The following is a 12,859-nucleotide window of genomic DNA, read 5'->3' as shown; positions in this document are numbered from 1 at the left end:
TGCAATGTAAAAGCAGTGGGGAAAAGAGTGCTTCTGCTGCTTTGAATGTTTAAGGCATAGCCGTCAGGTAGTGGATGAAGCCTTGTTACTATAAAGATCATCATGTATTGCTTCTCAGAGTGTTTAGAACACCCTGACCATTTGCCGACAATCTTTCATAGCCTTCAAAGTGGAAGACTTAAAAAATTTTTTTTTTATATGTTCACATTGACGGCAACTACATTGCTATACTCTGTACCAAATGATGGCACAGAATTTACAGTTGGTGATGTCAGGTAGTGATTTCCAAGAAGCATATCAGACATTCACAGTGCCCTAGAAACCTGCATTTTTAACAAGGACCCCAGGGGAGTAGGGATCTGCCACACATTTTGAATCATGAAGCCTCCTGGTAATTCCCATTTGAGTCTGGGTCTTGGGACCAGAATGGTGACAGCCATGGAGGCCAGGAAAATGTAAGGGTATGTGGACCACACAGATGGTTTTATTTTAGCTACCCTTGCCTTATGTCCCTTTCTTTGTACAGAGCCTGTACGCCAACTTCCCCAGGTTTGGGATTGTTAACCAGAGACAGGAAAATGAACCCCCAGGGTAAGGGAGCCTGACATGACAGAGAGAGGGCTGAGTTTGCTGCAAAGAAACTGAGACATTAGAAATCAGGGAGAAGTTTGTGCTGGGGAGAACTGCAGGATCACCAGCATGGTAGCAAATCTAACAGTCATTTGGAAGTTGAATTACCTGCCTGTGCAATGGCCTGTGTTGACAATGGCATTATCTTTCCAGGCCAGAGCAAGGCAAAGGTAGATGAAAGAATCATAAAGACTTTCATGGTATAAGAATGAGGAAAACGATGGTCAGAGAGGGAAGGAGGAATGGAAAGAAACATTCTTGATCTGACATCTTGGGAGGAAGCAGTCTACCTCAATGTTGGCTACTTCTCTTCCCAGTCAATTTGATTTTGGGGTCTCCAGCTTTTGCACAGGACCAAATGTCAGGTGAAATATGCACTCAAGTTTCAACATCTTGTAATTTGGCAGCAGTGTCAGGGGTCAAAAGTACCTAGTAAGGTCTTTTCCATGAATCTCACTTCTGCAAAAGCACCAGAGTAAAACAATAACTGTCCGTGAATGTCAAAAGACCTAAAAATGCCCATGGTTAAAGATCTGATGAGAGTTCATTATAATGGAATTGATAAGGAAATTTGGTTATTTCTGTGATATACAACATTATAAGATAACAACTGGAATATATGACTAAAAACATTATAGCAGGACATATCAGATTTTTAGAAGTTTCATACAATTTCTAGAACACATATTAATAATATGCATGAATATATATCTATATAACCTAAGAAGGTTTATCATCACTTATTTGACAATGTTTTCCATGTAATTTAACATACCAAATAAACCCAATTAGTTTAACATTTCTCCTTTACAAAGTGAAAGAAAAATTCTTTGAGATTTTCCAGAGGCCTTCTGGAAAATCTTAAAGTTGATTGAGGTCAAAAAGACTCCATTTAGAATTTGATTTTGAGAAAATGTCAAAAGATTTGAACATTTGATTAATTAGGATCACAGATCATTATGAAATACTGCTTAATTACTTATTTAACCAGAGTGACCAAAGAAGATGTTAAAAGCAAATGCAAAAGGTTACATAGTTGTGAACAACACTTAGCTTTTTTTAATATTGAGAGGACTGGGTCTTCTTAAGTAATCAAAGACCTGAAACAGACAATGTGAAGCACAGTAAGTTATTTTTTGGTAAGACACAAAATCTTTGCTGTCCAGGCAGATTACTTAAAAAGTAAAGAAAAACCTTTGTTTACAATTTCTTATTAAGAGTACACCAATAATCTAAGAAAACTTTGTTCTTTTAACAGAGAGAAAACCAAATTCTAACTTTGTACCATTGTACTTTTGATATTAACTCATTTTTTTAAAACTTAAATCCATTCCAATCTCAGCCAGTTTGACCACACATAAAATTCCTTTCCCAGGATTTCTTTTCCACAAACCTTGTACAACTCTTTTTATCCATTCAGACTTTTTCCTCTTTCTCCTTCTGGAACAATTAATCATTTTACTTTCCATATCTACTTTTCATGCACAGTTGTTTATTTTCACTGTTATTATTTCTAAGTATTTTTAATAACATGTTGATTAGAATTCTTAACCCTTAGAATCTTTAATGCCTAGTAAAAACTAAGTAATTGTGGACTGTCACACTAGCATTCTGTGGACTGGCAAATTTATAAATACATTTAATAATTTCTAGAAGCATCTTCTTCATAATAAATTTTTCAATGTGGCACAAAGCGTGTTTACTAATAGACTCAAATGTCTTTAGTTCCTCTGTAAAAGGAAGCCCAAAGTGGATAAACCTATGATCAGTAATTAATGTTGCAGCATTTTATCTTATTTGAAAATTATCTAGATATTCAATGAATATCCATTATTTAACTTGTCTCAGTATAACTTTAAAGGTTTCAAGTTACCAAAAAGATTTTGGAAACTATTTAAGTGGACATAACATAAAGCATAGTTATTGTTGAAAAGACGATTTGTAAATTTTTATCTCACTTACATCTATTTAATTTTTGTTGTTCTTAACAATTATGGTTAGATTAGTCATGAAAATTTCATGGAACATTAAATAGGTAACCATCATCTGAAGTTATCTTTCTTGCTGACAAATTCTATAACAGAGACAACATGAACTTATTTGACTTGTAGGTAGAATAAGAGTATTATAATTGATGCTGATAACTCTAAAGACACACCTGTTTTAATTAAACCAACAAACTTAAGCTAACATTTATTTACCAAACATTATCCTAGATCATGTGAACTTGAAAAACATTTGGGTTTTTATATTTCTGAGAGCATTCTTGATTTATATAATTGCTTGTTTGTCTTTAAGCCAATTAAATAGAGCTCTTTACAAGTTAATTTTGGCAATACTATCCAGCAGTAGAAAAAAAAATCACACATTTATAACATACATAGACATACATAAACATAGAGACTGATACAAATAGAGATCTTATAGCTTTTGTTTCAAAATTTTAGCTATGAGACAGGTACAATAATGCAAAACTCACTAGTTTATAAAGGAACAGTTAGATCCAAATTGTATTCCTGGCGGGTGAAATAAGTTAAAGTTACCTGCTCAGATAGCTAAAGCTTTTTACTAATATTTGTGAAAGAGACAGAGTGCGTTTGTGGAGTGCAACCCACATTTCTGTCCAGCTATATCTAGCCACAAATGAGGTGCAACCCATATTTCTGTCCAGCCATATTTTTGGGGCCCCCCAACCTGAGGGTTGCCAAGCCAAGTTCTCAGGACAGGAGACAAGCAAGAAGGCAATAGCTGTCTTTGGGAGAGAAAGTATCGTCAAGCAATAGGTATCTGAAAGCAAATTCACAAGTCAGAGTTCAAAGATCTAATTCTTACAAATGTTTTTTGCCTGCCAATCTGAATTTGGAAAGGACAGGAAAATGTGAAATTTTACCTTTCTCTCCTGACCAGGCACCACATATAGAGATCTGGGAGAGCTGACTTTTTTTTTTTTTTTTTTTTTTGGTGAGGAAGATTAGCCCTGAGCTAACATCTGTTGCCCGTCTTCTTTTTGCTGAGGAAGACTGGCTCTGAGCTAACATCTGTGCCCATCTTCCTCTATTTTGCACGTGGGACACCTGCCACAGCATAGCTTGATAAGTGGTGGGTAGGTCCAGGCCCAGGATCCGAACCTGCGAACCCTGGGCCGCTGAAGTGGAGCGCGCAAACTTAACCACTATGCCGCTGGACCGGCCCCTGGGAGAGCTGACTTTTGTAAGAATCCTCACCCTTTGCTGGCTTCTGCTATTCTCCCAGGATCTCTTCCGCAGGCTCTGGAGTGAGTGGAATGTCCCAGTGGGTCTCATCCTGGTCACCAGAAACTGTAGAGGAGGAAAACTAATTTTCCCTCTACTCTTTATGGTGAGCGCTTGGTTGAGACCCCTTTCTCTCTAAGGCACCTGGTAAATGGATAAGCTTATCCAGGTTAAAAGTTTTCCACTGTGGCCACTGTAATTTAAAGTTATATTTGGTAAGATTAACCTGCTTGTTCAGCCTTAAAACAAGATTTTATCCACCCGATGCCTCACACTGACCCCAGTCCAGCTTAAGTCGGACCCAGTCTGACCCCAGACCAACTCCGGTTTTTAAGTCAGACCCAGTCCAGCTCTGGCTGGTTTCCAGGCCCCATCTAGAAAAAGCAATGCTCAAAGTCTGAAAGCTCATAATGCAAAAAACTGCAGAGCTAGGATCTGAAAGGAACTTACCCGTGACCTCCAGAGACAGCAAGGAAGCAGCAAGTTCAAGGGGCTCAACAGGCACCTGGTTGCTCATTGCTCCTGAGGGGGGCTGTCATGGGTCTCTTGCAGTCCCCTCTTCTGACACCAGAACTGTTAAAAGATAAACTGAGGCATATTAGAAATTTTAAGAGTTTGTCTGAGCACAAGTTGATTGGAATCAGGTGGCATCCCATCTAGCAGATAGAAAAGAGCTCAGAGGAGCTGTACACAGACTTTCATAGGCAGAAGGGAGTGGGAACAAGGAGTTTATCCTGGCAAAAAGCTGGTTGGTTATTGCAAGCTCACTTTCCTTTGGGGGACAGCAGAGCTCTGTCAGGCAGATGACCTCACTAGTGCTGATCAGGCGATTCCTGATTGTCTGGTTTAGGAATCCATTTCTGGGAGAGCAGAAACTGCAATTAAGTCTCAGTTTGGTGACATGTGGTTTAGCATAAGCAACTCCATTTTGGGCCTGTTTTCTTATTTTTTAAACATATCTATGTATAGTATGGCTTAAAATATGAAATAAAATGCAATAGTATGTATATAGTTGTATTCATAAAGATAAGTATGCTAACCAAAAGTTATACAACAATGTGAAACATTAGTGTCAAATCTAAATACAAGCAAAGTTAATGAAATTTGATTACCTTTTGAATCAGAGTTTGATCAAGGAAACAGACTCTACCTGGTTTCGCAAATATGAAGGTTTTTAATACAGGGAATTACCCCTTACACGGCCAATAGAAAGGCTGTGGGAGGTCCTGAGAGTCGGGGAAGCTACACCACCTTGCTCACGATGCAACAGCAAGTTGGGTGGCTCTCAAGCCCCTGCCCTCAAGCACACTGAGTGATCAGCCATGACTCTCTCCCACGCTGCTATTGCTTCCCAGTACCCCTCAGCTACCTTCCTTTTCCCTCGCTTTCACTTTCCTAGAATTGCACTTCCCAATGAAGTATTCGCAGTGAAGCGTCATCTCATGATCTGTTTTGTAGAGAAGTTTAGCTAAGGCAAGCGTCAGTTGGTAATTGGTTACGTATCAGCTGTTTGACATAATAGGTTCATTTAAAAAGAACTAGAGTTTGTTTTTTAGGGTGAGAGAGGTCAGTCACAGCCATTTCTGCTCCCTACAGCTTCTAAGTCCGTACACTTCCTTATTGGCAATGGAGGGCCATTTCACTGTAATATTTTTGATAACTGTTTTTCTTTCTATGGGTCATATGCAGACATAAGATACTAAACTTACTCTATTTCCTTGTTCTTAAAACAATCCCACTTAAGAAAGGAAAGCAGAGCTATTCTGGAGATAGGGCTGATGAGAGAAAAACGGTCTTCTTACTCTATATACTCTGTAGAACCTTGCACACAAGTTCTCTTCCTAAACATGCAAGCATATACTATAATCCAGACATTTTTCTCATGTATATTATTACCCTAACATATTCTGGCTTGATATATTATCATAATGAAAATTTGGGAACAAAATGTGTTTTTTCAAAGGTGTTCAACATTTGTTTATTGGTATTTTTTTCTTTGTGGTAAAATGAATAGAAGCTGAATTTTATATTTTCAATTATGTTTTGAAAACAAGTCCTTAATATCTGTAACATACAATATTTTAATGTTCTTTTTTGTAATATACAAGGCATAATTAGGCAAAGTTCTAAATTGGCGTTGAAATTGAAATTTATTAAGAGATCTTTCTAGAAAACACTCAATGATTTTAGAGATAGGTTTATAAAATGGTAAATATACAGGTATAGGGATAAAATTATATCTGGTGATTATCTAAAGTGTTTGATTGTGATTTATATCCTAGAATAGCTGCCAAATATTTTAGTATGCTTAAAAATCTCTTAATAGAGCTGACAAATTTAGATCACCTAATCATATTCAGAAAAACATTAGAGAATAACTATTGAAATAAGCATATACACTTCTAAAAATCTGTGAAAAATTAGACATATACACCCAACAATCAAGTAATAGACTCTTGCTGCTCCTATACTCCACCCGTTTCTTCCCACTCAAACCTGGATCATTTCAAAGCAAATACCTAGATAGCTTATTTGATCTGTAAACATTTGATTATTTAATTTCTAAAAGTTAAGGATTCTTTAAGCAAAACTCCAATATATTATCACACTCAAAGAATAAACATAACTCTTTATTAAATATCCAGTCAGTGTTCACATTTCCCCAACTGTCTCATATTTGCTTATATCAGGATCCAAATAAGCATAAAATAATGTTCTTAAGTTGCAATTTTCCGGTGCTCTCTCGAGTCTACTTTGATCTACAGGTTTCCCGAAACTTGTGTTTTCCTTGCAATTGACTTGTTGAAGTAGTTGTGCTGTTTGTCCTGTGTTGTTCCCCACAGTCAGGAATTTGCTGATTGTGTCTAATGATGTGAACATGTTCTTCAGCCCCTTATATTTGCTGGTAAATTATCAGATCTAGTGATAGTTAGATGTGAATCAAATTCAGATGTTTGGCAAGGACATCTTATAGGTGGTGATGTGTGCTTCCATCTGGGCCACATGATATGTGGTTGTATCTCTTCATGTCATGTTAGCAGCTGTTGATGATCACTGCCCAGATTCCTCGTAAAAAGGTGATAGTCTACCTTTCCTTCCTTAGCTAGATTACATCTATAAAGAAAAACTTACACTCATCAACTATTGGTTTACCCTAAGATGCAGTTTGTACAGAAAAGGCAAGATACATGCTTGATGGTTTTCCTAGGGTTACGTTTCTCCTGGTCAGTTCTGGCTCTAATTTCTTCCATAAAATAATCCATCTCCTACCCATGCTGTGCCTTTCTCATCTTGCAGCGTCCTATCCTGACCACTGTGTAGCAAACGTTAGTGGAGATTTAGGGACAACAGTTATGTGAGGGGCAGAGAGGGATGGTGAAATTATATTGCAGCACAGGACTGGATAAAATAGGAAACTGAATATCAGTTATCCCTGTTCTTAAAGGATTTTGGCTACTTGTGTTCCGGGAATCATCACGAGACTAGGTCTACCTTTAACACTGCCACTTCATCCGCAATAGTTCTTGACCCTCACTAGTTCCTCTAGTCCTGCCCTCGGAGTGGGTTTTTCTGCGCACAGGTGATAGGTGAGTGTTTTCATAAAGATAATTCTCACCTGTGCTTTAACTAATATTGTTTGTTTGTTTTCCTTCTAGGTAAACTTTTATAATATAAAAGATGTAATGGCCCCATAGAGCTTGTAATGTTTGTGAATAAACTTTTTTGATGGGTTTCAGCAATCACATTATGAGAATTTTGTTTTGCAACAATAGACTCTTAACTGTGTCTTAAAGGAATAGACTGGGCATAGTCAGGAACATGATAGAATGTCCTATTTCTGAGTTACAGAAATCTATAAGTAATTCAATTAAAGAAAACATTTTGAATGCCAAAACTCTTGGAGAAGCTCAGGATGGTGGTTAAGAGCACAGTCAGGAGTCACCTCTGTCAATTTGACTGAGTAAATTACTCCTCTAAAGACCAAGTTTCCTCATTAAGATGTGGCTAAGGACAGTCTGCCTCATAGGAGTTCTGAGAGCTGTCTCCACTCTCCACTTCATGTAACGAAATACAGGTATTTAAGATCTTTAAAGTTATAATGATAATTTATTAATATTAATGCATTTTTATTTTAATGAAATCAATACTTGCATTCTGCAGAGAACAACAGTGAAAAAACCCAGCAGTCAGACTTGTGAAAGCAGTATATATTTATTCCTTTAGTGGGTCCAGGCCTGTTCTTGTGACATGTTGATAGTTATTGAACATCCTAGTGTTTATCTTTGATTTTTCATCCTCCATCTTATTTCATTTTTTCCCTCTTTCTTCCATTTATCTGTCTTTATTCTTTTAGCTTACTTATTTGATCTCTCTTTTAATATTGTATTTGCATTTCCTCTATGGTTTCCCAAACCCTTGCCCACAATTAAGCCAATTTTATAATTCTTTTAAACTTTTTTTTTTTTTTTTGTGAGGAAGATCAGCCGTGAGCTAACATCCATGCTAATCTTCCTCTTTTTGCTGAGGAAGACCGGCTCTGAGCTAACATCTATTGCCAATCCTCCTCCTTTATATTTTCTTTTTTTTTCCCCAAAGCCCCCCAGTAGATAGTTGTACGTCATAGTTGCACATCCTTCTAGTTGCTGTATGTGGGACGCGGCCTCAGCATGGCCAGAGAAAGGTGTGTTGGTGGGCACCCGGGATCCGAACCCAGGCCGCCAGCAGCGGAGCGCGTACACTTAACTGCTAAGCCACGGGGCCGGCCCTCTTTTAAACTTTTAAGATAATTTCTCAAGGACTGGCCCAGCGGTATAGTAGTTAAGTTAGCGCTCTGCTTCAGCAGCCTGGGGTTCGCAGATCTGGATCCCGGGCGCGGACCTACGCACCACTTATCAAGCCATGCTGTGGCAGGCATCCCACATATAAAGTAGAGGAAGATGGGCACAGACGTTAGCCTAGGGCCAATCTTCCTCAGCAAAAAGAGGAAGATTGGCAACAGATGTTAGCTCAGGGCTAATCCTCCTCACCAAAAAAAAAAAGATAATTTCTCAAGAACATATAAAATATAGTGGTTATATAAGTGAGTGAAATTTTTATGCCCTGTATTTAGTTCAAAATAAGTGGTACATATTTTACTTTACAAACTGTAGCTATTCAAAGTGCAATTTTAAGGAGTAGGTAAATGCATGCTCAGAAATGCATATACTTTTTTTTTTTTTTTGCTAAGGAAGATTCGCCCTGAGCTAACATCTGTTGCCAATCTCCTGCTTTTTGCTTGAGAAAGAGTCACCCTGAGCTAACATCTGTGCCAGTCTTCCTCTATTTTGTATGTGGGTTGCTGCCACAGCATGGCTGCCAACAAGTGGTGTAGGTCTGCACCTGGGAACTGAACCCAGGCTGCCGAAGTGGAGCGTGACGAACTTAACCACTAAGCCATGGGGCTGGCCTCGCATATACTTTTTAAAATAAGCAGTTATTATATACTTGCAACCTGAGTGAACTAATATTTAAAATTAACAGAGATGGATTTCACCCGATCCCAATATATGATCAGTCTAGCCAATGAATTCACAAGCAATACCCAACATTACTTGGCTGAACTTTGAAGATGCACACAGACACATCCAACTACACACACAAACACGCACACATCTAGTAACATTTACCAGTCTTAGTTGTGCAGTTGCACCTCATTTATGATACTCAGACAACAAGTCAGTTCTGCCATATTTATTTGTTCAGGCTATATAAAATCTTCTAAGAAATTAGGTTAGAAAAAGGTCTGCTTGTCAGTTCAACAGGAAATTTACTTTATTTTCCTCATACTTAACTATCACTAAACGTCATCTAAATACTAATAGAAAATTAATGATGTCATTGACTCCCCTCCCTCAGTTAAAAGAGGTATTGCTGTTGTATTTTATTTGTCAGGCTACTTGATACTAAGAGAAAGCTTAAGAAATTTGTCCAACATCACAAAATTTCTAGAATCTGGAGAAGCCAGGATTTGAACTCAAGTCTTGTGATGCTATAGCCCTCATGTCTAACCACCACGCAACAGAACTTCTATTCTTGACTTGTACTAAGAGATGAAACACTCTGAAAACAGTATCTTTATGTTTAGAAGTAAGGTATTAGGGGGGTGGTTTATATTTTACTTTATTTATGTATAACTTGGACTTTGTTTATAAAAAGGGAGTTGGGCAGAAGATGATGATCTATAAACTTCTCTGCCCAGCTAATGTAAGCATGAGCTTTAGTTTGACTTTTTCTCACAGTCAACCATTTCCTTGTCCCTCTGCCTACCTGTCCGTCACTTTCATGATGAAGACATGAGGAGCTATTATTTACATCATGCAAATTTCTAAACATAAGCTATGTTGGCTGAGGCCCTGATCTCTTTATAGGCTCACATTGCCTCTCTGCTCTTTCAATTTTCAATGAACCTTAAATTTTCCTAACTACTTTGCTGGAATAACTTCAAAGCAACACAAGGTATTTGATGAAGAATACTAATAAAACCATGACGATTTCAGGTTGAGTTTTGTGGTATCCTATTTCTAAGGAGAGATACCTGGAAAATTGTCTGACCATATATTTGATTTTCTTCTTCCAAATATATATAGTTTCAATCTTGAAATTTGAGAAAATATTTCTTTGCCATCATTTAAAAATAAATTATAAAATGTGTGCTTTTACATTGTAAATCATTATATAAGTTAAAAACTTACAAAAAAGTAAAAACATGTATAACTACCCAACAAAAAGTACTTTTAATATTTTGTTGTGTTTTCTTCCAATCTTTTTACTTTTGCATCTGAATTCTACATCGGTTGTGTCCATAATATATGTAACACTTTACATTCTGCTAAACATTCTATCATAAATAGGTTCTCATTTTTTTATATAATCTTATGTCATAGTAATATATGTCTTCATAATAATCTATTAAGTAGAATGATAATTTTCTAAACTCTTCATCTTCCACTGAACAATTTAGGTTAACAATTTTACTCCTGTCATTGATCCTGTGAAAAACGTCTTTGAACTATAACTTTGGCCTATTTCCTGGATAGTGAATTACTTGGGCAAAAAATTTGTACATTTTTAGGGTTAATAACACATGCCACCACAATGATTTTCCAAACGCATTGTATAGTTTAGAATGCCAGCAGTAATATTGGGAGTGCCATTTTTACAACATCTCTGCCGGTATTTTATATAAGATGTTTTCAAAATATGTTTGATTTTGAAAAATGAGAAATGACACCTCATCACATTATTTTTATGCTTCCCATTTAAATATTAGAGTGAAGAAGGAGCCCCACAGGAAGGAATTCTGGAAGATATGCCCGTGGATCCTGACAATGAGGCTTATGAAATGCCTGAGGTAACAGTTTATGTACACAAAACTCTGAAAATAAAGTTTAGGACTTCAAGTTGGGTCTTTCTAAGAAGAGTACCAAAAATCTGTTGCTGTAGATTTCCCTTATGCTTGTCCTTGGTGACAATGATTTACTCTCTAGATGCACAAGTTGGCCAAAGCCAGGACATGTATTGTGTGGACCACTTGCAAGCTAATAATGGTTTTTACATTTGTTAAGGGTTGTAGAAAAAAAAAGAAAGAAAGAAAGAAAAAATGCAGCAGCAGCAACAGAGACCATAAGTGGCCCACACAGCCTAAAATATTCACCATCTGGCCCTTTACAGAAAAAGTTTGCTGATCCCTGCAGAGAGAATTATTTTATTACAAACTTTACATTCTGAAATAAATTCCCAAATGGAAGATTGGAGAAATCAACTGAATGCCAAAAGAAAGTAATTATTATTTGCCATACATTTCCAGTGCGATGTTTGCGTAGTAAAATAAATGTTACAAAAATTATACAGTAGAAAGATGATAAATGCTTGGTTTGCAACAATTGATGTATTTCAGTCTAGTGTTTTAAGCAGCATAATTTGATAATTTCATTTTAATTTGAAAATAAAAGTTTCTTTAATAGAAAATATATCACAAAGGAAATTAGAAAATGCTTCTAAATGAATGAAACTGACTCAAGACATAATAGATAATCTGAATAGACCTATAACAAAGAGACTAAATTATTGTTAAAAAACCTACCCACAAAGAAAATCGTAGGACCAGATAGCTTCACTGGTGAACTCTCCCAAACACTTAGAGAATAATTAATACCTATTAATTGTAATTAATACCAATTAATTCCTCTCCCAAAAATAGGAGAGGAGGAAGCACTCCCCAACTAATTCTTTGAGGACGATATTACCCTGATACCAAAACCAGACAAGCAAAGAAAACGTATTATTGCTTCATTAAAAATTAAAGTGTATCATAGTTAATGTATTATTCTTCATGGCATCATTAAAAGGCAAATTGATGATAATCTCATTTATTGAAATTGAAATTGAAATTAAATTGTTTCATTGCCTAATTAGATTTTACCAATATTTTGGGGTCATTTTATGCATGGCACAATGTTAAACACTATAGAAAATACAAAAAGAGTAATGACAGTACCAGGACATAAGGAGTTTACACTTTAGTAGGTTTGATAAAAACAAATATAAGTTTATTCCTTCATTTGTTCATCATGATTCCTTTAACAAACATTATTGACTGTCCTCTATGCCCCAGACAAAAGGGGCAAAAGTATACAAGATATAAAAGGTATAATATTTTACAGGATCTGTTTAGATCAATGATGAGAAGTTGCATAGAAGACATGGTGTTGATCTGAGTGGGAGGGGATGGGAGTTATGATAGGCCAACCTGGGGGAGGACATTCTAGCACAAGGCAACATCAGAGGCGAAGGCATGCACGTCTGAGAATGCATAAGGAGATGTCTGAGGAACAGTGAGTAATCCAGTAGGATTCAAGCTTGGGGAACAGAGAGAGGAGTGACAGATTAAGGCTGCAGAGAGGGGTCAAAGACAAATTGTAGAGTACCAGAACAACCTT

The 12,859-nt window shown here is 36.7% G+C and overlaps 1 protein-coding gene across 1 annotated transcript in view; it reads left to right on the top strand.

The window, feature by feature from the left end:
- SNCA (synuclein alpha) overlaps positions 1 to 12,859 on the top strand; it is a 118,845-nt gene that overhangs the window by 104,781 nt on the left and 1,205 nt on the right. Inside the window, exon 5 of the mRNA XM_058547507.1 lies at positions 11,191 to 11,271. Coding sequence (XP_058403490.1) covers positions 11,191 to 11,271 — 81 coding nt within the window. The remainder of the gene's footprint in view (positions 1 to 11,190; positions 11,272 to 12,859) is intronic.

The sequence above is a fragment of the Diceros bicornis genome, chromosome 8, assembly GCF_020826845.1.
Source record: "Diceros bicornis minor isolate mBicDic1 chromosome 8, mDicBic1.mat.cur, whole genome shotgun sequence".
Taxonomy (NCBI): domain Eukaryota; kingdom Metazoa; phylum Chordata; class Mammalia; order Perissodactyla; family Rhinocerotidae; genus Diceros; species Diceros bicornis.
Note: the sequence above shows the minus strand (reverse complement) of the source record. Positions and strands in the feature narration are given on the sequence as shown.